At 44.6% G+C, this 25,693-nt stretch overlaps 3 protein-coding genes across 7 annotated transcripts in view; 2 read left to right on the top strand and 1 right to left on the bottom strand.

Annotated features, from left to right (window-relative positions):
• The window catches only part of CPNE2 (copine 2), an 82,534-nt gene extending 78,436 nt beyond the window's left edge, over positions 1–4,098 (top strand). For all 3 annotated transcript variants that reach the window (XM_053399215.1, XM_053399216.1, XM_053399214.1), the window contains 3 exons: positions 413–546; positions 2,238–2,474; positions 3,519–4,098. In XM_053399215.1, the coding sequence (XP_053255190.1) occupies positions 413–546; positions 2,238–2,474; positions 3,519–3,626 (479 nt within the window). In that variant the 3' untranslated portion in view covers positions 3,627–4,098. The remainder of the gene's footprint in view (positions 1–412; positions 547–2,237; positions 2,475–3,518) is intronic.
• Positions 4,099–5,492: 1,394 nt separating this feature from the next.
• On the bottom strand, positions 5,493–15,613 carry PSME3IP1 (proteasome activator subunit 3 interacting protein 1). 3 transcript variants are annotated; one of them, XM_053399218.1, is made up of 7 exons: positions 15,502–15,613; positions 12,893–13,033; positions 10,149–10,247; positions 9,573–9,695; positions 7,643–7,775; positions 7,100–7,167; positions 5,493–5,851 (listed from the first exon to the last, which is right to left on the bottom strand). In XM_053399218.1, exons 1-7 carry the CDS (start codon positions 15,503–15,505, stop codon positions 5,631–5,633), a joined length of 789 nt encoding a protein of 262 aa, XP_053255193.1. In that variant the 5' UTR covers positions 15,506–15,613; the 3' UTR covers positions 5,493–5,630. The 3 variants fall into 3 exon arrangements, with proteins under 3 accessions (XP_053255193.1, XP_053255194.1, XP_053255195.1); XM_053399219.1 differs by having other exon boundaries at positions 7,643–7,771; positions 9,569–9,695; XM_053399220.1 differs by lacking the exon at positions 15,502–15,613 and adding an exon at positions 15,330–15,426.
• A 131-nt stretch (positions 15,614–15,744) lies between these two features.
• The window catches only part of RSPRY1 (ring finger and SPRY domain containing 1), a 35,487-nt gene continuing 25,538 nt past the window's right edge, over positions 15,745–25,693 (top strand). The window contains exon 1 of the mRNA XM_053399217.1: positions 15,745–15,993. The gene's annotated coding sequence lies outside the window, so the exon portion shown is untranslated. The remainder of the gene's footprint in view (positions 15,994–25,693) is intronic.

Below are 25,693 nucleotides of genomic sequence, written 5' to 3' on the forward strand. Positions count from 1 at the left end.
CAGAAAACCCCACACACTTCCGGATGGAGCCGAGCAGGAGGCCCCCTGCAAACAGCTTGACAAGAAGCTTGAAAAGGTTGTTTCTTTTATAAGATTCTTTCCCACTGCCACCCAATGATGAGGATGAGACTCCTCATTAATTAATTACCTATATTTAGGGCTACCCCCCAATTAGAGAAGTCTTCGTCATTTGGGTGAGTTTTAGGCCAGGATCCTCTATGCACTTACCTGGGGATGAGTCCCAACTGGACTTTCTTCTGAGTAGATGCATGCATGATGGGATTGTGCTGCAAGGCTATTTCAGGAACACAAAGGTTGCTAAATCAAAACTTTGGGACAGGAGTTGGGGCTCACACCTGGATTTGTGTGCATTTGTGGGCCTGACCACCCGTTCTCTTACTTTGCTCTAAAGGTGTAGAAGGCATCGTCCAAGCCTACTCCACCTGCCTGCCTCACATACGCTTCTATGGACCAACTAACTTCTCCCCCATCATCAACCACGTGGCTCGGTTTGCAGCCCAGGCCACCCAGCAACAGTCTGCGACTGTGAGTTCAGGCACCTTTGCCATTTGTCTTTGGATAAAGTGTGTTTGGTGGGGGCACTGCTGGATCTGCACAAGGACAGAGGCTGCAAGGAGGAGAACTATTAGATCAGTGGTTCCCAAAATTTTCAGGCCACCACCTTCTTGCTTCTATAAACTCGTCCCCAGTGCCTCCTACCATATAGAAAGCATTTAGCAGTTTGCAGGACCCACTATGGAAGAAAATAACACAATAAAACTCAAAACAGTAACAATCAATTGCACCTTTATTTAAAATCCAGTTAAAACTATTTCAATTAATTAACTGATGAACTTGATTGATACCAGCTTTTTGAAGTTTGAGAGTCATTTACACCTCTAGTGCACCCTGCCACCCCCACTGTCTCCTAGCACCCCCTTAGGTAATCCCACTGCCCCCAGGGGGTCATAGAGCATACCTTTACCTTTTTACCCTGGATCATAGAATTGGAAGGGACCAGGAGAGTCATCTAGTCCAATCCCCTGCAATGCAGGAATCTTTTGCCCAACATGGGGCTTGAACCCACAACCCTGAGATTAAGTGTCTCATGCTCTACTGACTGGTACTGCCCACTTTGGGAACCACTGCGTTAGATCCTGCAAGTACATGATAATGCTACTGCAGAATTGAGCCCCTGGATGACGTCCAATGCACTGCTAGCTCACTCTGCTCTGAAAGCTCATGGATTGGATCACCCGCCATTAAAGACTTGCAGAAATAAATGTGTGCTTCGGAGAGAATGTTTGTGTTGCTATTTTGGTTCCACAGTTTGAGCTGCAGAACAGGAGAAGGATTAATTTTATAACTCCAGTGTGTTGGTTGGAAATTCACGGGAAGAGATGTACCCCAACTGTCCTCATATACCAGGAACATTTGGTAGGGGTAGCCAATCTGGTGCTACTCTCTGGATGGTGTTGGATTCTAACCCCCATCATCCCCAGCCAGTGTGGACAATGGTCAGGATGATGGAAATTGTAGTCCAGTAACTTCGAACGTCTACCCCTTCCATCCCCTGCTGTGGTCCTGATGAAAATCGCCCTGCAAACCCTCACACCCCAGAAAAAGTTTCCATTGATATTATTTCTAAATGTAGATAGGCCTTCTTTTAGGAAAGTGTCGAGAACTCCGATGGGGGCTTAGCACAAACTTCTCCTTCTCCTGCACTATTCAGCTGAGACGTCCTCCTGTATTAAAATATTTCCTAAGGCAATGTTGTCCTGCACCTTGTCTGAGGACAAGGGACCATCCTGCAGGTTTCACCAAGGACCAAGGAGTGCTAATCAGGTGTCAGTTGTGTCTGTCCTTTGGCACTAATCATCAGAAAATTTTAATAGATAACATGCCAGAAGAGAATAGATATTCCATGAGGAAGCCTAAACTAGAGCCGGTCACATTCCTCAATCTCGTTTCTCCTGGTTTGGGGAGTGAGCAGGGTGCCCTTTGGATGTGAGCCATCTCCATCTTCCCCCGCCAACCCACTGAATCACCACCACACACATTTCTTTTGGCCTTACTGACACCAATGTTCCAGTGTCAGGCCAGGTGCCCCTCCCTCCTTGCAGCTAAGCAGGACTGTCCCATCCCCTGGCTCATCATCTCAAACTGCCCACGCTCCACCCATGTCCCCATACCCTGGAACTTGTCTGACTTTTTGATTTTTCGCCCTGCTTCTTCAGCAATACTTCATCCTCTTGATCATCACCGACGGCGTCATCAGTGACATGGACGAGACGCGGCATGCCGTTGTGCAAGCCTCCAAGCTGCCCATGTCCATCATCATCGTGGGAGTGGGGAACGCGGATTTCGCAGCCATGGAGTTCCTGGATGGAGACAGCCGCGTGGTCCGGTCTTACACGGGAGAGGAGGCTGTGCGTGACATCGTCCAGTTTGTGCCCTTCCGGGAATTCCGTAGTGTGAGTGTGAAAGGCTTTGCCAGCCCTAAGTGCTATTATTTTTATTTATTTGTTACCCGCCCTTCACCATAAGCTGTGGACTTTTTGGGATGCTGGCTTAGGTTAACGTTTGTTTCAGTCCAGAAAAGCTTGTCTTCTGTTCTTAAATCACCACTGAGACATACTGCCTGTCTTAGGGTCACTAAACAGATATATGAAGCTGCTTTCTGCTCAGTCAGACCAACGTTTTGGACTGCAACTCCCATATCAGCCAGGGTTGATGGGAACTGTGGTCCAAAACATCTGGAAGGCTGGCCTAACCCCACCAACTCCACTGACCACGACTCCGTGGTGGATGCCTTCAGGATACAGAAAACAGGCATAGTTATACGTTGTTTTGATATCGCGGCAGCGGCTGAATGTGTTAAGTGGCTTCAGTGAAAAGCCTGAAACTGTATCTACTTACCGTATTTTTCACTCTATAGGACGCACTTTTCCCCTCCAAAAATTAAGAGGAAATGTGTGTGCGTCCTATGGCGCGAATGCAGGCTTCTTGGCTTCAGCGATAGCAACATGAAGCCTCCAAAGCGCAGAGGGAGCAAGACTCTCCTGGCTTCAGCAAAAGGAACCCGAAGCCTTTGGAGCGCAGCGCGAGTTCCCGCTGCGCTCCAAAAGCTTCAGGCGGCTATCCCTGAAGCCTTTGGAGCGCAGCGGGAACTTGCGCTGCGCTCCAAAGGCTTCGCAACCTTGCCGCCGCTCCCGGACCTGTTCTGGGGGCTGGAGAAGCTCAGGCTTCCCCCGCCCCAGTCCCGCGGCTAAATATGAAGCCGCGCACAGCCTCTCCCGGCTGGAGAGGTTGCGCGCGGCTAAAGAGGAAGCCAAGACAGCGAGCGGGATGGATCCCGCTCGCTGTCTTGGCTTCTTTGCTCTTTGGGGGGGGGGGTAAGATTTTTTTCTTGATCCCCCCCCCCAAAAAAGCTAGATGTGCCTTGTGGAGCGAAAAATACAGTATTTATTTTATTTCATGGTGGAGAAGCTTGAACTGCACTGGCTTTCTTCTTTCAGGCACCGAAGGAAACCCTGGCCAAAGCTGTCCTGGCGGAGCTGCCGCAACAAGTGGTACAGTATTTCAAGCACCAGAACTTGCCGCCCATCAACTCAGAACCTGCCTAGGGCCCAGCCTACAAACTGTTCTTTGCCTGCATGTGCCCCAAACGTGTCGATGGCAGACGGTTGCATGTCTTATGTGGTTTCAAACAATTTGTACTTTTTGATTTAAGATGATTTAATTTAAGAGACGCAACAAAGAGCCCTGACCACCCCAAAAGTGCAACATGGGAAGCCACCAGGCCTGAGATTCCTGGGCCAAGGAAACTGTTGTCAATGCAGGACATTTTCCCTTCCCAGCCCTGAGAATCAACTTTTTAAGTATTTGAATGTACTTTGTATGATTTTTTTTTTGTGGAATGAGAGGAAAATTTTTACGCCCAGAACTTTCCAAGCCGTGAAGTTCTTGATATCCCATTGCCCAAAGAAATGTGGACAGTTCATGGATGTGTCATACTTCTCATGCTCAATGTTCATTTTTATACTGTGTACATGTTATATTTGTTATACTCAGGTTAATAAACAACCATGGACTCTTTGCAGCTTCATGAAACCCTGGTGTGGTCGGTTTGGAGCTCTGCAACTCAGGTTTGACAGGTGAGACAGCAATAGGAACCTGTAGCCAGTGGCCTAGAACAGGGATGGCAAACTCGAGGACCATAACCTCTTGGCCAGTCCTTGTGTGTGTATGCTAGTGTCAAGTGTGGCCAGTATGTGCATAGCACACATAGGCATATACATACACACACTTAATTTTTTCAAACCTGTCTCCCAAACCTCCCTGCTTCCTGGAAGCAACTTCTGCTTCATCCCACACAATTCCTGGGCTTTGCTGCTTGCTTCCTCCTCCTCCACTTTCTCTCTGGCGCTACACCATTCTGCTCTCTGTCATTTTAAGTGGTATATAACAAAAATCCACAATATCCGAATCTCAAATTTGCCACAGCACAAGCTTCCCATATTATATAATCCTGTGTTTAGGAAGAATCTTCACTTTCTTAACTGCTCATAGCAACAGTGAGGAAAAAGTACTGGGGAAAATAAAGTGTGATGGAGTCATGCTTCTAAGCCCAAGCACACAGCATTGGCAGGTAGCAGCTTTTAATTCTATTCTCCATCATTTCCTTGAATGATGGCTTAGGTTCAAGTTACTGACACCCTGCAGTATCCCATAAAATACATGCAATTTGCAGAAGATTAAGTACAGTCAAGCTTCCAAGTTTGCTCAAGTGCTTTTGCCAACCTGGTGTCCTGGCTTACAACTCCCATCAGCCCAAGCCAACACTGATGTGAGCTGTGGTTGAAAGCGTATGGAGGGCACTAGGTTGACAAACGCTGACCTGAAGATGCCCACACACATACTGCTTGACAAGGAATTTGGGCACCTGAGATACACCTGGCCAGGAGCCTGCACTGAAGAGAAAACAGCTAAGTAAGGCATAAGAAGTGAATAGAGATGGCAAGCTCCAAGGTAAAAATAATAATGCATTGAGGAGTTCTTTAATCAGATGCAACACTAAAACGTCGTTACAGTGTCATGACAATCCACATTACCATCTGCTTGATTTTGCACTCTCCCCACAACAAAACCAATACTTAAAAACTAAAGAGCGAGAGCCAGCCGACCCATATGTCAGCACCTGCCAGACAGCTACACCCTAAAAACGCTTCTTTGTAAAACCAACTTGGAACACCCCCAGCAAACAATCTATTCATTCATGGAATCTTTTTTAAAATACAAGGAATTTCCTGTCCTCATCTGTAAACCTTAGAAGCCTCAAGTCTTTTGTTGCTGTTGGTATAATGGATGCTTTTCTGGATTTTCTGGATATTGAAGATGTGTGTCTCCCCCAATCTGTACTCCCTCCCAAACGCTCTCTTAGAGTGGAGAGAAGGACAGGGGATATGAAGAGAGACACGCACAAAGACTGATTCAGTACATTATTTTGGTATTCTCTGGAAAATAAAGGAGACAGGAGAACAGAAGTTGCGAGTCTAGGGGATGGTTGAGATGGAAACAGAGAAATGACGAGCATCCCTACCCATGCTTCTAAGGGGCTGGGGAGACGCCTACAGCGGAGCATCAAAGAAGTTGCTTCCCCGAAACACGGAGGAGACGATCTTCCCGGTGGAGTTGATGGTCCCTTCGCTGTCCGAGCTGGACTCTGAGTCGCTGCTCCCAGAGTAGGCCCCGAGGCCCGGCAGGATCCCAATGCAGACGGCAGCTGAAGGACAGTGGAGGGCAGAGCCGCTCATGGAGCCGCTGCTCAGAGGAACACAGGGCGGCTTTTCTGGAAGAGAGCCGTGGAGGGGGGTTGGGAGAGGAAGATTGGAAAATAAAGCTGCCAATACAAATCTATGGAGCGACCACATTTGGAATACTGTGTATGGTATTGGTCTCCTCACCTCAAAAGGTTCAGAAAAGGGCAACCAAAATGACCACAGGGATGTAGAGATTCCACTATGGGGAAAGGCTTTTGGAACTTCTTAGTTTAGAGGAAAGGTGAGTAAGAGGCGGCATGATAGAAGTTTATGAAGTTATGCATGGCATGGAAAGTGTGGCCAGAGGAAAGGTTTTCAGGACAGATTTTAAAAAGCACTTATTCACAGTGTATAGTTAAATTATGGCACTCACTTTCACAATGAAACTAACAGGGAAGCAGAAGAAACCGCCATGTGAATACAGCCTCGGTGAGCAAAGCTGATGGTGCTGGCCTTTCAGCTACAGATCTGCTTCATTACTTTCCTTCAGTTACCTTCAAACATTACAGACCAAGGACCCTCATCAGAACAGAAGAGCCCTGCTGGTCAGACCAAAGTCCCTGTTAATCCAACATCCTGTTCCCATAGCTACTACCCAGCTGTGGATGGGAAGCCAGCAAGCGGGACAGTGGTGCAGTTTCATTATCTTGCTTGTATTCCCCCACAACTGAGGTTCAGAGGAAAGTGAGTGTCCCAGATACTGGAGATGATTCCCAGCCATCATGACCAGTTGCCACTGAGAGCCTTATCCTCCATGAATTTGTCATAGCCCCATGAAGATATATGCCCTTTAACCCAAGCCCTCACAACATGGGGCTGAGCTTTCATTTACATACATATACATCTGCTACCTATGAGGTGTCCAGACACAATCCACTTGCGAGCCTGAACCTGTCAGCTTAAGACCATTGCTCTAGGACAGAGGTCACTGAATTATCAGCTCATGACATCACCATTGCTTTGAGAAGACAAGTGATATGCACTCCACAGTCAGAGGCAGTAATGCTTACAAGCATCTGGTTGGCCACTGTGAGAATGGGATGCTGAACGGGATGGGCCACTGGCCTGATCCAGCAGGCTCGTCTTAGGTTCACTGCAATATCACTTTTCCCCAGGAAAGCCGCCTCATGGGTTTTGCCCAATATTCTGCAACAGGATGCATCCCTTCCTTCACTCCCCCCCCCCAATTGACTGATCAGCTGTTCATGAAGGCAACATGACCAATGCACAGCAGGCGATACGAGGCCTAGCGTAACCCACCATGCAAACACACCTACCTGGAGTCTTGTCATGGTCAGGATCCGGATCAAGTTTCAGTCTTTTCACGCTGTTGGCACCTTCTGAACTGAAAGGAAACAATGCAAAGTCAAAAAAGAGGACTGGAACCACGGGGGGGGGGCACTGCAAGTTGTTCTGTAGGTCACTGAGTTGCCATGGCAAAAAAGCACTAATATCATATTTACTCGAGTCTAATGCGCCATTGAATCTAAAGCACACCACAATTTTCAAAACCCTGAAACCATTTGCTGGCAAATGTAAATGTGCCATAGAATCTTATGCACACCTTGATTTTCGCAATGTAAATTGGCCAAAAAAGGTGAGCATTAGATTCGAGTAAATACAGTAAATTTAAAAAATAACAATGGGCTTTACATCTCCTATTCAGATGGGAAAGCCTGGTATATTTCTGCCTGGGAAATTTTAAACTCCAGAATCTACCCCACTTCACACCCCACATTGCGATGGTCAATTTTAAGCCTCAAAAGGTTAGCTTGTTTACTTTCCATCAACAAGGGCCCTTCATTCATCTGGGAACTTACCTCCGATGTTTCACAGCTCCAGCCAACAGCTTTGCCTGTGAGAACTTGCTCTTGTTTTCTGCTGATTTCGCCGGCAGTTTCTTGTCTGCTTCCTTCTTCAGGTCAGCACTGACCCCCACCTTTGACAAAGTGCTGTGGACTCAAAGGTTAAGGATCAAGTGGAATCTGAGGACTGACGGGTGTGCAGGAAATCCAGAGCAGCCAAACTCGCCCTTACATTGGCGCCTGTAGTCCCAGTCCTGCCAGGCTGCAGGGGTACCAGTAACCCCAATACCTTAGAAAAGGCAGTGTGTGTACACTTATTAAAACCTGCACAGGAGGAGGAAACCAATCTTTGTGGATTTGTTTTCCATCAGGACTCTAAACCTTTCCATCAGGAACACCAGTGAATCAATCATTTGAATTTTTTGAGTAATTATTTACTCAAATAAAATCAGTTATCAAATGCATTAAGCACCAGTGGATTTTATAGTAATTGCCATCATTCAGCTGCCCAGATAAAAATCTAACCACCCCGTCACATTCCTGAAGCACCTTCCCCGCATTTACATAGGACCACGCTAGATGCGACATCCAATGCATCCAATCTGAGTCCTACTCAGAGTAGACCCACTGAAGTTAATGGACTTTAAGAACTTGCACTTCCCAGTTTCAATGTTTACTCTGAGTAGAACTTTGTTGGATACAACTTTCCATTTAAAATGCATGCTTTTTTAAAGTGCAGATAATAATCTCCAAACAAGCTAATGCTGTCTATATTTTTAAAAATATGTATATTACTGGCTTTGTTTTTTTTTGAGATGCTCAACAGTACTGCTAAAGGAAGCTCTCTGGCACCATCTGGTGGAGAGCCTCAAATACCAAACATGCCTCTTGAAAGGTGGGTGGGTGGATCACTCTGACCAACTTTACCCATTAAAGAACTCAGTAAAAGTTGCAAACTGGTAGTTCATGCTTAGCAGCACACAATATGAAAGGTTCAGTTTCCAGCATCTGCAAGTGGGGCTGGGGAAGGACCTGCAGCTGAGGCCTTGGAAAGCCCCTGTCTGCCAGTGTGGGGAATACCAAGCTGTGTGGGTCACTGGCTTCACTCCGCGTAAGGCAGCGCAGTCAACATTCGAGTTTCTGAGATGGTTCCCAGGTCAAGACCAGAGAAGTTCAGTGAAGAAACTGATGGGTTCAAATGTGGAGGGGGGTGCTGGGAAAGATATGGAAGAAAGGGGTGGTGTGAGGGAAGGCTCTGGAGCAGAGCCTGGGAAAAGTACTATGGACAGGGCAACACACAGATCAGCAAGGCCTAGAGCCTCCCAGGCTATCAGCCCAAGCCAGCACAGCCAGTGGCAAGGGATGATGGGAGTTGTAGTCCCTAGCACCTGGAGGCTGCCCACCCCTGATATCCACACTTAGAAGAATCGGCCCAGCTACCAGAGCCACAAGAGCTTCAAGCCCAGATGAAAAATTCTGTTCCAAAAGTCTACAAATCTGGTCACCAGCAATGCTTACCCACTCCCTGGATGCCAAGCACAAAAAGATTCCTTTCTGATCTGTGAATAAACTCACAAAAGGGATGCGGAGGGGTCAGGTGACCCCAAATAATGGCAGGCCACCAAAACAAATGTTGTGGGGGCCCTGGTGCTAGTCACCAACCTGTTGCCACATCTCCAAGAGTCCTCCTGTTTTCATTCACAGCCAGATCAAATTATTGAAGTTTAACACATCCTGAATAACAAACCCACAAGCTCTATTCTCAAATTCATCCATAGCAAAGCGAGAAAACAGCTCTAGTAAAAAAAATGAAATGGGCTGTGGAAATTAAGCTCCAGCTCTTCAGATCGCCAAGACACCCCAAACCGCACCCGAGTGCTAAACAAGCCACCTGCCCCTTCTTACTTCCAACTTTACAATAGAAAGTGCTTCAATGCAAAGGATATTCTGTACTCATTCAGCTCTTTGAGATCCTCTTCTCGCCGCTGCTTCTCTATTAGCGCTTGCTGCCGAGAAACCTCGTCGAGGAACTTGGTCTCCTCTTCATCTAGGCCTCTGACCATGTTTTCTGAAAGAGGAGGCGACAGGAGAACAGACTTGAATAAGCCATTTAGCTGCAAAGCCAGCACCATCTTGCCCTTCCTCTGGAGCATGTTCCTATTCTGATCCACATGACACTGCAGTGCTTTAGCAGGAGGTCTTTCTGCCCCAAACTCTGGAGCTGGGAACACATGATCTCTTCTAGCCTCTAGAGACAAGTGCAGAGATAGGCAGCCATGCTAGCAATGGCTCAGCTATGTTACGGGAACCAGGACATCCCCTCTTCTGCCAGTACTTTGGCAGACAGGCTCCTGTTCCTTCTCCTTGTCCCCCAGAAATTGTCATGTTCTCAGAATTCTTCAAGGAGCTCAGAGATATAGGGGCCTGCTTTGCTCAGGAGAGGATTTTCACAAAAAGTACTGAAGCCGTTCAGTGCGGCTCCCCTGTGTCAGGATTCACAAAGATGCTTACTGGAACTTACTGAACTTGAACTGCTCCTCAAACTCCTGCTGCTTCTTGTCCTTCTGCTCCTGGAGCCTTTCGTAGAGCGAGCGGGGGTCGTACACCTCCTCGGGGCATTCTGGGAGATGGAGAAGAAAGAAGTTGTACAGGTGGCCACTATGAAATAAAACTTGCTCCCAGTACAGTATCTGACAGCCTTGCCAATAATCTCAGAGACATTCCAGGTCTACTAGCCTTGATGCTACCCACTAGCTGCTTTTGGAATAAAAGGAAATGAGAAGCAACTTCTGTGAAGATCCATTTGTTTGTCACCTGAAAGGGATTCTGACTATAGGCAATAGGCAAGTGGCTCTTTACAAGCCAGGTTTATCAGACTTTGCTGATAGTTTCATCAACAGTTTATTTGTTTGACTCTCATGGTAAGCCATGCTCAAGGTGGCTCCAACTTCAGAAAAGTTTATACAATAAAATACAGCAAAGTAACTCACAAACAATTACAAGACATAACAAAATTTCTGTAATCATACAAATAAGGGTAAGGAAAACATCGTATAAATATGCATGCAGATTAAACAACTCATTCATAGCAAGGCCAACAATATAAATGCAAAAGCTTAACCCAAATGGGAGTAACAATAATGTATCTTCTCCAAATCAAAATGTTGCCCCAAGAACAAACACTCAACAAGAACTTGCCCTGATGAACTTTTCCTGAATCACAGGGGGAGCAAAATGCAGCCACTTCTCCATCCCTTATGCTCTGCTGTTTTCAAGAGATTGCTTTGTGCAAGGCTGCCCCTCTCAGCATATCCAAGCGATTTTGCATCCTTATTAGCACAGAAGCCTAGGAAGCTATCAGACCATTGGCCCATCAGCTCAGTATTGTCAACCCTGACTGGCTGTTGCTCTCCAGGATTTCAAGAAGGGGCTGTTGTGAGTCCTATGTGGAAATGCCTCTAGAAGTTGAACCAGGGACCTTCTGCTTGTGAAACAGATGCTCTAACCACAGAACCTCCAAAACATTGCTCCCTAACACCCCAGCAAGCTGCTGTAGTAACATGACTGTGAAGCTAAACAGCAGAGCAAGAACCCTGGATTCAAATCTCACATCTGCTATGAACTCACTTGGTGGCTTTAGGCTATGGAAGCTTAAACAAAAAGCAGCCAGGAAGGGGCATATACTGGAGGTGGGACCCACCACCACCTAAACCCACCACCACCTAACACCACTCCCCCTTCCTTTCCTGCAATCTCAGTGAAGGTCCGCCTCATATTGCTACAACACTTTTCCTCAAATTAAATCGCAGTGTCCAAAATTGCCATTGGAATGAGGGAGTGGGAAAGTAAACCCAACCACCCCTCCCTGATACTACCCATCTGATTGGTGGAGAAGAGAGGGCAGCCGTGCTACTTCCACCACTCCCCATTGCTCTGATGCTCCTGCCAATCAGGAATGCAACAGATCTCTTCAGCCAAAGGAGGAGGGGAGGAACTTGGAGAAGGGGTCAGGCTAGATGGAAAGGCAACCTATGGCTCCCTATCCCTGCTTCAGGCCAATGGCTCTTAACCACTTTCAATGTCCCATTCCACCACCCCCGCCCCCGCTGCATTAATAAAATAGTGCTGACCTGCTTCACAGAGCTGTTCCTTTAATATTTACATAACAAAATATTAAATGCTTCAAAAATTGCAACACATTCCTCATCATTACTGTGCTAAAAAGTAACAACTGAGTGTTTGAATCATGCCTAAACAGTCTTTAGTCTCCGTTTGATCCTACTCTGTCCCACTAAGTCCTTAGAAGCTCTTGCAATTTGTTTTTGTACAAGCTTCAGGTGACAGACTCCGCTAACCCAGAAATAGTACCTCGTGTTAAGAATTTTGCTTCAGGATGAGAACAGAAAAGTGTGGTGGCGGCGTGGCAGGCTCCATTAGCTAAAGTTGTACCTCAGGTTAAGAACAGTTTCAGGTTAAGAATGAACCTCCAGAATGAATTAAGTTCTTAACCCAAGGTACCCCTGTACAGGGGTACCTTGCTTCTCAAACTTAATCCGTTCCAGAAGTCCATTCAAAAACCAAGGCACACTTTCCCATAGAAAGTAATGCAAAATGGATTAATCCATTCCAGACTTTTAAAAACAACCCCTAAAACAGCAATTTAACATGAATTTTACTATCTAACAAGACCATTGATCCATATAATGAAAGCAATGTACTACAGTCACACAATCAATTAGTAGTTGAACTGGGTTTCACACAGTCCCAAAAACAAAACAAAAAAGTCCCCAAAACAAAAACGCAAAATAGCAAAAACAGGCAGACCTCAGCGTAACACTCAAAGCGGAAGTGTGGCACTCAAATCAGAAGCGTAACACTCAAAACAGAGCACGTTTGGCTTCCGAAAAAGGTTTGCAAACCGGAACACTTACTTCCAGGTTTGCAGTGTTTGGGTTCCAAGTTGTTTGAGTACCAAGGCGCTTGAGAACCAAGGTACCACTGTACTACGGACTGTTGAAAAAGGTTTGTCTCCCAGAACCCTAGGATGTTCTGGCCCCATTTCACTAGAGGTAAAATATCCTACGACAACAGATAAGCTACCTGTGGCTAGATAGGAAAAGGTGAATATGGATAACTTCCAACAATCTCTCATGTGGAGGAGTTTCAGGTAGAGCAGGCTTTGAGGGATTGATTGGTATTGTAACGGTAGTTTGAGCTCTCCTGCTACCTCTCTATTCAGCAATTCCCCAATCAACAGTCAAATACCTTCAGGGTCTTCGGGTTTCCGAACCTTCTCCCATTCTTCCTGCCTTCGCTTGCGCCGTTCTTCTATCTCCGCTTCAGACACAAACCTTTTGTTAATCACGAGGTCGGCACTACCTTCTCCTCCATCCATTGTGGAGCAGCCTGTGCAGAGAAGAGAGTTAGGAGCAGGACAGTGTCTATTCCCTACATATAGAGACACACTGAACTCTCTGGCATAGAACTGGCCATGCAGTGCACTGCCATGCAAATAATTCTTAATCCAATCCATGCATATAGGAAACCAGTTTTCAGGTAGAAGGCTAGGCTAGATCTCCTTGACACACAGTTTTCTATAGGGAGGTACATTTCACACAGAAGTATTCAGTAAGGTAAATTCCCACCCTGCAATGGCGCAGTCCAAATACACTGTGTGTAGACCATCTCAGTGAGAAATAAATTAGAGTCTGAAGCATGCCTACAATATCCCTGCCTACATCTACTATGCTGTACCACCGCTAATTCCCCCTACCTCAGAAGACCAGAGGCAAAGCACAATGAATTGCAGGAAGGAGGCAGTTTATGCCCTATAGCAAGCACTAAAGTGGTACTGTCTCCTACTTGGACTTGACATGTGGAGCATTTGCCACAAATGGATTGTGGAAGAAGTGACCCAACAATGCTGCTAAGTTTGCAGACATCTGCTGCCTTTAATAGATATGGAAAAGAGAATGTGTCCTGGGGGAAGTTTTGTAGAGGACCTGATACATTCCCTCTCTGTTCTATGGACTGAAATGTTAAATTCAGTCTCCCACTTTCCCCATTAATCAGAAACAGGAGTTCCTTCTTAACAGAAAAGTCAGGGCTATCACCTGTAAAATTCCACCATTTGCTGTACACAGCAACAAAACAGGACGACATGTTTGTCAAAAACAGATATCATTTAGTCTCTTACAGGGTCTGCATAGTAGCCATCTCCATGCCATTTTTTTATGCATATTATATGAATTGCATTAAAAAGCCTTGCAATATAAGACTAAAGTCATATCTAGTCCAGCATCCCATCATCCACAATGGCCAACACGACGATGCCTCTGGAAAGTCAATAAGCAGGATATTGGAACAAATGCTATCTCCTGCTGTTGCTCCCCAGTAACCGTTGAGAGACACACCCATCACAAATCTTGGCAGCAGTATATAGTCATGACTTGTCGTCATTGACAAACCTCATGTTTTCTACTGAATTGTCTAATCCCCCTTTTAAAAAAGTGGCCTTCACCTCTCACTTCCATGAGTAGCAATAGAATTTTATTCTCCATTATGCGAAAATGGAAGCTGAGCTAAATTACACATATATTGAACAAAACAGCACTGCTTACATCATTTATTTTTCAGTGCAGAATTTATTTTATCTTACATAGACCTTGGAGTTTCAGCAATGGATCTGCAGGTGTTGCACACAGGATAAAACAGCTTTGTAATGAAAGGAAGAAGCTGAGCCAGCATGCAGTTTTTAATGTCAGGATGCAGCTGCTCTGAGCAAGCAGGTGACTCCAATCATGAATTAAGTCAACCAGTGCTTGCACCTGAGAAAAGGCTGGCCTACTGGCTCCTTACAGATCCCTTAGCTAGAATACCTCTCATCAATGTGAATTATTTCACTCAAATTCCTTCACACTTAAAAAGGTTCCTCCGGTTAGAAAAAAAAAGACTGCAATGAGTGCAATTACTTGCCCCCTTACTGTTCACAACCTGAGGAAGGTACAGATGTCACAACCGTTCCCTCTTAAACGAACAAGGTGCCTTACATATGTAACACTCCTTGCTTGCAAGCTTTAAAAACCTTTTTATATCAATCTGTTTTTAACTGAAATTAGAAGCTGGATTTTAAACTACTCCCCATCTGAAATAGTAATATGACTTTTTACAGGAGTGCAAAAGGCTTTAAAGTTAAATCCTGTTTTTAAGTTAAAAATAACTGCAGATGTTGCTTCTTAAATGCATATCCCATTAACTAGAGGCCACCTTGAGAAAACTTATTTTTAAAGAAATTTTATATATTGCTTTAAATAAATTTTTAAAGTACAGTCGTAGCTTTAATAAACAATGGCATTGCTATCAACAGCATTTCATCGGTATTATATCAATAATATTCATCCTCATTGTGTGGGTCCAGACATTCGATTTTAAGAAAACTGTAAGGACGAGGGTCCATCCATAAGTTGCTTTTAAATTGTGTTTTAACGCTGTAACCCGCCTTGTGGCCTAAGGGTGAGTGGCGGGCAATAAATAAATAACAGTACTACTACTATTACTACTACTAGGATAGAATATCCTGTTAATAACTTATTTTAATTATCATTCATTATTAATAAATAATTTCGCTATTCCAGTTACCATCCCTGCACTCCCCCCAGTCTCAACGGCCTCCTAGAGCCGGAAGGCGGCCCGCGACACCCACCTCTCCGCCATGGATCCCTCCAGCGGGGCCTTCCTTCCTCTTCCTCCCGAGCCCACCTTTGTGGACGGAGTCCCGGCCGCACCAATGACAGCCCCGCCCCCTTTACCCCACGGTCTCCCCGCCTCTTCCGCCTCCGAGTCACCCAATCGGACGCCGCGCTCCTTTTCCTCACCCATCGATCCAGCCAACCGAGGCTTCCGTCGCAAACAAACCAGCGAGTCCTGAAAGCGGCGTCTGCGACTGGGTTGGTTAAAAAAATAATAGAGGTGGGAAGGGACAGGCGGGCGCTTAGGATTGGCCAGCCTCCCTTCCGAGCGGCGTGGGCGGAGCTTCGCTTCTAGCAATTTGAGAATGGGCCGCGTGAGTGGAAAGCGACGAAGAGGAGGGGGCGTGGCTAGTTGCCTTGGGGATACGGAGCGAGGAGCGGCGGCGGCCTGGCGGGGAGGTGGGCGGAGCCGCGGCGCGCTAGCTCTCGGAACGGGGAGGGTCCGCGGAGGCCTCTTGCTCCGCCGCCGCCGCCTTTCCTTCCCGCCGCTGGCTGAGGAGAAATAGGCGCGCGGTGGCACAAAGAGGCCGCCCCGCCACTGCCCGCCGCCAGCACGGCGCTTCTTCTCTGGCCTTGACGGGCTGAATGGAAGGCGGCAGCCAGCGTGGAGCGGCTGAGGTGAGTTGAGAGGAGGGGCGCCTGGCGGGGAAGGAGAGGGAGGGGAGGGGGCCGGGGGAGGAAGTGGAGGGGCGGGGGGAGGGCAGGGCCTGATCCTGATCTTGAAGTAGGAGCGAAGAAAGGGCCCTGCGGGTGGATGGGCGAGTGGGGAGAAGCCCAGCGCACAGGGGGATGATAATTTCTCTTAATTTTTTTTTAATAGTGTCTTAACGCTGTAACCCGCCCCAAGCTTTAATTCATTAATTGTGACAATGATGAAAGTCCTGGCAGTGGGGCTGAGGGTGGGAAGGAGCCTGCATGTGTACAATGCCTTTGTGCGTGTTTGATCTATTTAATCTCTCTCTCTCTCTATGATAACAAATGTGCATAACTGATCCACACATATGTACGTATGCATATACATATATACACAGGTGATAGTGACATAAGTGTGTGTATACATATCATACATATGCATGGTCTTACATCATTTTAGTATCTAATGCATGGCTTGTATTATGGGTGGCTAGCCCTCAGATTGGGGGCCTGATCTGCTCTCCCCACCACCACCACACTCAGCAGTTTTTTCTCTCCCTTCCCTCCCCACAAGATTTTGCTAATTTGGGTGGTGACAGCAAAAAGAAAACTGGAACTAAAGTAGATGCAGCACTAAAGTGGGTTGAGCCTGGTGTGCCTGCAAATCCTCAGAGTTTTCCTTAGATGTCAGATTGATGGGTGTAGAAATGGACAGTTGTTTGGTAAGGATTACCTGAGGTGTGGCTGTGTGTGTGAAGAGTGCACACACTTAAAAGAGTGTGGGGTGGCCACACCAACCACTGCCATGCAGCCCTCAGAGGGTTGGCCGAGGGTGAATGTGGCCCTCAGGCCAAGAAAGTTGAGCCACATCTGACTTCCATGATAACCCACATGCATGCAATTAATACACAGTATTGTTGTTATTGCTTAAATTAGCATAACAGCTTTCTGAAGGGTAGTGGTGTTGGACCGTTGCAGAAAGAAAAGAGCCTTGTGGTACCTTTAAAAACTAACAAATAGTGTTGCTGCAGCACAGTGCTACCCTCTAAGGTGTCGTTTGTGATGATAACGGTAATCATAATGATGTCATTAATAACAGTGACGAAAGCTGCTGTTTTAAGTGCAGCTCTTCAGGGCACTTTGCATGCATTTCTCTCAGTAGGCAGGTAGCATTTGACAGCTCAGAGACCTCCAGGATAGCAGCCCAGAAGGTTAGAAATGCTGGCATTGACACAGCTGTTATTTAACAGCACCCAGATAAATGTTTTGAGGGAGGGCGAGTCCCCTTTCAAAGAATGCATTGAAATTTGGTCTTTGGGGGGCAGGGTATAACACACAGGGTAAAATATCTCTTCTTACAAATATACTCCCTTCTGTTAAATATGGCTTTCTAGTGCATACACATTCATACTCTTTATTCTAGCACATTTACCTGGGTTCTGCTTCATAGTAGCAGTGTTAATACTAGCATTTCTTGCCTCTGGGTTGCTGTGGTATAGGATTGTGAGCTGCCCAGTTTCCTCCTTGTGAAGGACTGCCTACTTTGCTTTGCTAAGAAAAAATTATGTGAAGTGGTTTGAATGCTCTAAAGCATTAAAGTAGCAGCATTGTAATGATGTAGCTATGGACATTGGTGCTGCTTATTTAGGCAATGATAATGGTCTTTGTCCTTTTTGTGCCTGAGGTTTAAGAAACCAGAATCTTTGAATGTGTAGTATCTGCCATGGGAGGGTATGAAGCAATGTCTTCCAGCACGATGTAGCTGTGGCTTACCCTTTGCTAGTTCTGCACACCTGCTTGCTTCTCCTTTCATGCATGTGGAAGAAGCAAACCACGAACCCAGGCTGCATGGTTTGTTTCACTCACAGCAAATCGCCATCTGTAGCCAAGGTTTGTTCTTGGCTTGCTTGGTATGTTTTGTTGGAGCAAAGTAAATCACAGTGATAACTGTTTTTTTATGTAATACTAAACCAGGGATCATGGTATAGTTCCTCTGCATGCTGGTAGGAAGAAGATAAACAACATTCCACATGGACCTGCTCTTTATTATGGTCGGTGAGCTGGGCCAAGCTTAAATCTGTGGTGATTACAATTTTCTTCTCAGTTTCTTCCTCCAGTATGAAACAATACTAAGCTCACTTTCACCACTCCTCTGTCCTAGTGATAGGTGCAGCTAAATGAGTGAGGCTGATTGTTGCTCCTCAAGGAATAACTACTCTGGCCACTTTTCTGTTGCCAAACATAATAGTGTGTTGAGTACGGAGGGGGAAATAGCTTGACTTTTACTAACCCTTAACCCTCTTTGCTAATATTGATTTGTTTGTTTGTTCACTTGCTGAGCTGTATTTTTAAAGTTTTAATTATGGTTTTAAATTTGTTGCATTCTTTTGGAAGTGCTTTAAAATAGAGGGTTTTGTTTGTAATCATGTTGAATGGTGACTTTAAATTTGAATGAATGAATACATGGATTGGTAACATAGTGTGTAACAAGGATGGGAGAGTATGTGGTCCTCCAACCATTTGCCTTGCTGGCTAGAACTGATGGGTGTTGGCAGCCACCATAATCTGGAGGGCCACAGGTTCCCTATCCCTGCTATATAATCTTGAATACGTCTTGTCTAGAAAATGAGATTTCCTTAGAGTTTAAAATAGTAGGTTGGAGACCTGGGGATGTACTGGCGATGAGTAAGAGATTCCTGGGGACTAGGGCAAACTTGAAATGAAATGAGGAATGGCATATGAGAAAGCCTGAGGACAAGAATCTTCCTGTGGAGATAAGATGGTACTGGTAAGCTATGTGGAGGTTGCTAAAATAGGGATGAGGGAGGACGACAGGCACTTCAGGTTGGAGTGAGTGTTCTGCTGTGTGATGAGCCAGGCAGTTTCTAGGGGAGACTAGCAGCTGATTTCCTCTTGCTTTTAAGATTAGTAATTCCCAAATTGTATGTGTTCTTTCATAATTATAGAAACCTTTTTGAGAGCCCAGAGTGCCCGCCCACAGAAGGCAGTCTGCATGATCCATTGAAGGGAGGCCTCTGGCTTTCTTTTTTCCACCTTCTATGGAGGTGGGTAATTCTGCCTTGTCTTTGTTTGGATCATTCAGCCATTTCTGACGCTACAGAATTATCTACCTCCAAGGATTGCAGGAAGAGGTTGCCTGTTGCATCCCTCCACCAGTCAGTGCCCTGGGTTTTCCGCCTGACAAAAAGCAAGCCCAGAGGCACAATTCTTGCAGGAATATGCTGGGCTACAGGTAGTGCAATTCTTACTCTTGCACGCTCTAAACCTTTTGAAGTTTGACGAAGTGTGTTTCTTCATTTTAAACTCAGTAAAAAAATGTACTTCTATCATCAAGAGTTTAGAAATTCATATTTTAGATGAGCAAGGCTATTTCTGAGGGAGATTAGTGGCTGCCTGCCTAGATGGTAGGGGCAGAACTGTGTTCTGCTCCCACATTTTATGAGACGGAAGACATGCTGCTCAGAGTTTTGAATGGTGCCTCACTTTGCGCATGATGCTAAGCTTCATGCTAAACCATGGCTTCACATCAATGCATGGGTTCCCAGGGTGCTCTGCCTCTAGTGCTACTGTGAGATAAGCCATGTTTTGGCTTGGCAAGTCATCTGAACTGGGATGGTGGTTTGTCTTATTCCAAACAAAATAGTTGAGTGAGATTTGTTCTTAGTTTGTCTTAGAGCCTGCCTTCTGCCCCTCACGTTGGGTGTCCTGTTCCTTGTAGGCAGGAACCCCCTCATTCAAGTGTGATGTGTGAACAGAGTATGCAGAGAGACACTGCATCCTTCCTCATGAATTCAACTATTCACATCCTTGCTCCAAACACACTTTTCACCAATAGTGATATATCATGGGAAAACATCATCTTTGTTAATTAGTCTGAGGGATGCTCTCTGCTGATGGTTATGAATAAAGTGGGGTGGGGTTGGTAGTACAGTGGGGAGAGTCCAGGATATAGGCCCAAATGAGCAATATTTGTATAAATAAGGTTTCCAGTCTGTATGCTCTTGAGTCACAGGAACAACTTTTTAGTCATGCCTGCTAGTTTGTGTGACTAAATCCAACACACAGTTTGGTTTGGTTATTTGACCAAGAATTTTTGTACAGTACTGTGGGGCAGAAGCATTTACTTGAATAAATAAGAACTTAACAATTGCTCAGACAGAAGCATTTTTGCCATAGGGACTGGGTGGTCCATTGGCGTGGGCACAATTGATCAGTTCAGTATGCAAATAGATTCATAACCCATGACGCTCACACTGTGTAGTTGGTTTTATAGCCTGTGGAGCTACTACACCTTAAATGACTAGGGGGAAGGGTAGGAAATCCATCTTCCTGCCCCAACCAGGATTAGCATTGAACAAAGCTGTAGTGGTGAAGCTTGGCCTCCTTGGCTGCTGCCTGTACCTCATGAGTCTAGCCTTTGCCCAAGTGAGTCAGTCACTTGGCTAGAACCTCTCCCTTACATTGAGGAGGCTATCACCTGAACTCTCTTTCCTGGTCTGTTTCAGCTCCTAGCAGTTGGTGCAGTGCAGGAGATTGTGTGCTCTACCCCTTTGTATCAGCTGCCGACATTGAGGATAAGTGAGGTAGCTTATTTTTTACCAATGCATCGCTTCTTTCTAGTCAACTTTCCAGCACCATTCAGATACATAGAAGTGTGTGATGACCCATAACAGACAAGTGCTTGGAGGCTAGATGTGGACCAGTAAATTGAAGGTGAATCCTGAGACGACAAAGATGTTGTGTGTTCTGAATTGCTGAGTCTAGGAGGTTGGAGATTACCTGTTCTGGATGCGGCTGCACTCCCCTGGAAGTAGCCGGTTCATAGCTTGGCGGTGCTCCTAGATCCACTACTGCCCCTGGAGGTTTAGGTAGCCTTGGTGACCTGAAGTGCCTTTTTTCCAGCTATGGCCCCTTTTGGAGAGAGACGACCAGTGTACTCTACGCCCTGATACTGTTCAGACTGGACTATTGCATTGTGCTCTGTGTGTGGAATCCCTTGAAGACTATTTGAATACTTCCACTGGTCAGAAATGCAGGTCCAGAAGAGGGCTCTCTCTGTGGCAGGCCCTAAATTAAGGAGTTTCCTCCCTGCAGAAATGTGTCTGCAATATTTATTGTACATGTGAAGATTCACCTCTTAAACTGAAGTTTTAATTCTGCTTTGTGGGACCCACCTCTTTTGTTGAATTTATATCATTCTGCCCTGTTTTTTAAAAAATGGTTTTACTAGTTTTATAATTATAGCAATTTTATCCATTTTTATAATTGTATATTACCAGTATATTGTTTTAACTCTCCCTGAGACCTTATGGTGAAGACTAGGTAAGAAATTAAATCAATCAATTAATTAATTTCCCCACCTTTTCTTAAAAGTATGTCATATGATTGTGACCCAAACTTGAGAATTGGCTTCCATAGGAGATTTAATGAAATTATAATCTTCTAAACCTTTTAGCTCAGTTTCATGTTAATGTGTGCTTGGTAATGTGGAATGATTTGCATAAGGAAATTTTCTAATGCCCTAGACTAGAGATTGTAATTCTCTTGCTTATTTGACTTCATTTAGAAAACAAAGTTGAAGAAATAGCCAAGCTTTCTTTGCATTGTGTTTGCTGTACTTGTACTTCCCACTTCCAAGCCAAGCACTGCAGAAATATTTCTTCGTTTAAGAAACACCTCTGCAGTTATGACCTACACGTCAGCAAACCCTAAGTCTGGATTGTGGATAAAACTGATGTCAATCATACATGAAAAATGATTTGCAATGTTTGCTTACCATATGTGCCCCATTTCTAGGAAGTAGGATTTGAAGAGAGTAACCCCAAATATAATTAAGATTTAGACTGCACCATTCTTGGTCATAAAGCAAATGAATAGTTGGTGTTTTGTTAGTAGGGCTAATTTTTGTTTTAAATGGAGGGTCTGGGGAAGCTTGTACATGGGGACCATTGAGTCTCCAAAACAGAAACTTCTCAGGTGCCAATTGCAAATTTACACTTAGAAAACCAAAAATAAGGTTCTTATAATTGCATATTACTGTTTGGTTTTTAAACAGTAATTTTTACACTTCAGAAAATTGCCAAGCTCTTTCTGATTCAGGCAAGTTTAATAACAGAATGCGAAGAAATTTCTGGCATAGTATGATAGGGAGGTTTAACCAGACCCAAAATCCAGTTTGCACATGGGCATTCTTGTTTTCTTTGCAAGAACAGTCAAGCCACATTTTCTCTCTCTTTGAAATGCAAACAGTATCTCTGTGTTAACTTTTTGTGAGTTGATTCTCTTAGAGCTATGGGTTTTATGTATTTACGATGGGTGAGGGGAAAATCCAGCTATTACTGAGTTAAGACTGGAAACTGAAAGGTTGAAGTCATCCCTGTATTCAACTTTGGCTTCTTGGCAAGAATTCAGAGTGGGCAGGGTTTTTCCACAATGAGGTGATTATGGTTGAGTGTAAGGAAACACTTGAGGCTGTGAATCATTGATTCCTTCCCTCCTTACTCTAGAGGCGCCTGCGCTCAAAACCATTTCCAGCCAAGTTCTTAGCTGACCACTTCTGCTGAGTTGTTTGGACCAGGAAAATTTGGTGGGATGATCATATAGATGCCGTACGTTACATTGGATAACATGTTAAAATTACGAGCGTGGATGTCTTTTTATTGGAGACCTTCCCATAGAAATAGTGCCTGTGGAGCAAGCCTGTTCAGCTTTTTGTTTCAGGCAGTGCACAAGGGGAAATGTGCATTCTACAGTTAGAATTGTTCAGTAAATTAAGGAACCAAATTTGCATGCTTCATATTCTGTTGCAAGTGGTATACCCCTGTGTTTGCAGAAGCTAGATTTATGCACTTTTTAATATTACGAATTGGAATATAGGGGGAGGAGACCAGCTTTTTTCACAAAGGGTGGCAGTTCATTCCTAGAGTTTCTGAGAAATTAAGTATTGTGTAGAAAAATCAAGTGTTCTTTTAAGTCTTTATTTTTTTACGCTGGCTCATAGTAGGCATTCTCTGTGTGTGTGTGTTGTGTGTACGCGCTAAGAAAAGGAGAGTATCAGGTGTCAAAAGGTATTTATTTCTAGTGTTGTGCCTGGAGCCCACAAAAATAGAACTCTTGCTGGAAGAATTTGTGTCTGATGCAATCAGTTGGCAAACATGTTGCTAAAAATACATGTACTGTAGTAGTTAACAGAGAGCAGCTGAAAGAGGCTGGTATTTGGGAGTCCTCGTGCTGCTTCCTTGATTCACAGAACTAGCAGTAGCCAAGTCTAGTTTTCATCAGTACTGTATTAGCATTTCCCAATGTGTGTGTTCCTCTGATAAGCAGAGGTGACCAAAAGCATGCTGGCTATTTGAAGGGAGTTATTGAACTGTCTGACAGGCAGACCACGCAAGGCCTGCTGATAGTAGGGCCAAAAACCCTTGCTTGGAAGTTGTTGTTTTTCTAAGTTGTACTGTGCAATGCTTTCCAGACCTGTGAATGATACCCTTGGTTCCCAATGCATTTCTTGGCCACTGACACACTGGTTTGTACATACAGCAAGTTACTGCAACTTTGTAGGGCTGTGAATTTTATTGGATGATGGTTTGGAAATTATTTGTTTGAGCAAAATTAAGGCTGCTATATTTCAAAATTTCATAAATATATAGAACAGCACAATTTTATGTGGTAAGTTATACATAATGGGTTGTATCCATCAGAGCGCTACATGAACAAAATGCATTGGATGGACTGTGTTTAACTACCTTGTCTCATCAGTGCAAGGATTTCTGCTTGCGCAACAGAATATTATGCCCCCCTCCTTCCACTATGTGTCACCTAAGTCTGTTCTAGGGTTTCCCCTAACACTCCTGAGCAGATTTGGCAAAGGCACAGAGCACACGAGGGGGAGGAGGCGGGGAAGTCATGTTATGCAAACAGAAATCCTTGTGGTGATCAGACAAGGTAGTTGAACTTCATGCTATGCATTTTGTTCTCTTACAGAGGTAGAGTAAGTTGAGAGCTGATAAGGAAAGGTGTCGCATACACTTCAGTTTCTCCCCCTGCTCCCCGTGTCTTTTCACAAGGGACTGACTCATAGCTTCCACATTGCAAGAAATGTTCTGTCTCTGTTAGGGGTAGAGGGGTATGTGGCATATCTGAGACAAAGCTTAAACAAACGAGAAGCTAGAAATTGGCTGGCAGTGTTTTGTATAGGTTGATGTACTTAAGTGAAAAATGTAGGAAAAATACAGACTTCAATCAAATTAGCTGTTATACCTGTATATATCTAAAGTGCATTAAGGTGGGGTGGCAGCTGAGGGTTACATAGACTGTTTACTGTGAGCTGTAAGATGGCTGGTGCACAGATAACTTGTTTATGTATTGAGTGCCCAACAGAGCAGTTTTGCTTTCTGTAAGGGCTACTTAACTTCGCATTTGCAGCTTATCTTTGTCTTTGCAGCATATGTAGAACTTCTTTTTCAGGAAACTGGCAAACTGAGGAGAGTAATAAGCTCTCCCTTGTTAGTTGAGAGTCTCCATCCCAAGTACTGTGCTAATTCACTGGTTTTACACCATGGGTTGGCTCCTCATGATTTTAAGAGAAACTTGGACATTGTGCTTTGAAACCAAATTATGCGTGCTGTTATATAGCCTGTATCAGTTTAGGAAAAAATAAGGCAGAGGAACAACTTAAATAGGTTTGCATCAGTGTACCTTAATCCTAGGTGCACAGTCATCTCATGGATTGTTGTAAGTTATGACGTTTCAAGATGATTGACTTGATGCTTCAGCCCCTAGGAATCTGTGAAACTGAGTTCCTCCCCTTCTTCTGCCTTACACACTGATGTGCTGGATGATCTAAATATACTGACTTTCAGGCTCTGTGATTATATATATATCAGTCATACACGAGAATGGTATATCTCATGTATGATGGATCAATATGACTAATAATGACGAATAACATCACTTACTTTCTATATTTAATCAGTAGAGCATTTATTTTCTCCCAATAGAGAGTGGTAGAAATTCTAACTGTAATCAACAAGTGAAAAATTAGTTCTCATTCTCGTTTAGAAACAAGTTATTCTAAGAGTCTTAGATTTTATTTGCCAGGTCCAAATCACTCACAGTAATTCCTTAATAATTTGATATTAGAATAGCTTTACAGGTGGACAAAACAACAAGACAGGCGTTGAACCTGCTGTCACATGTGTGTATTGTCAACAGGGCTGTGGCATGCAAAAGATCTCAGGTTCACTTCCCAGCATCTCCAGGTATCGCTGGGCGAGATCTTATCAGAAATTGTGAAGAGCTGCTGCCAGTTAATGTAAGCAATACTGAGCTATATGGACCAATGGTCTGACTTGGAATAAGACAGTTTCCTGTGGAAAGCTTGGGTTTTAGTCATCACTGGGCTAAATGTGAGTTTTCACATAGATTAGTACTTCCTACACCTTACTCGGGCTGGTTCAGGTAGGATTTTGGGTTGATAATCATCCAGGTTAATTGTACCTTGTTCCATTAAATTGTAGTTTTCATATTATGACTAAGCTTTTATAAGTGGTGGTTTCACAAAAGCAGGTTATTTTGATAGTTACAGCTATGCCACTCTCAATATAGTGGTGTGAATTGGTCTAAAGGAAGGAAGGACCAACCTATATGGAAAGTTCAGCTCTCA

This window comes from Podarcis raffonei, chromosome 8, assembly GCF_027172205.1.
Source record: "Podarcis raffonei isolate rPodRaf1 chromosome 8, rPodRaf1.pri, whole genome shotgun sequence".
In the NCBI taxonomy this organism is placed as follows: domain Eukaryota; kingdom Metazoa; phylum Chordata; class Lepidosauria; order Squamata; family Lacertidae; genus Podarcis; species Podarcis raffonei.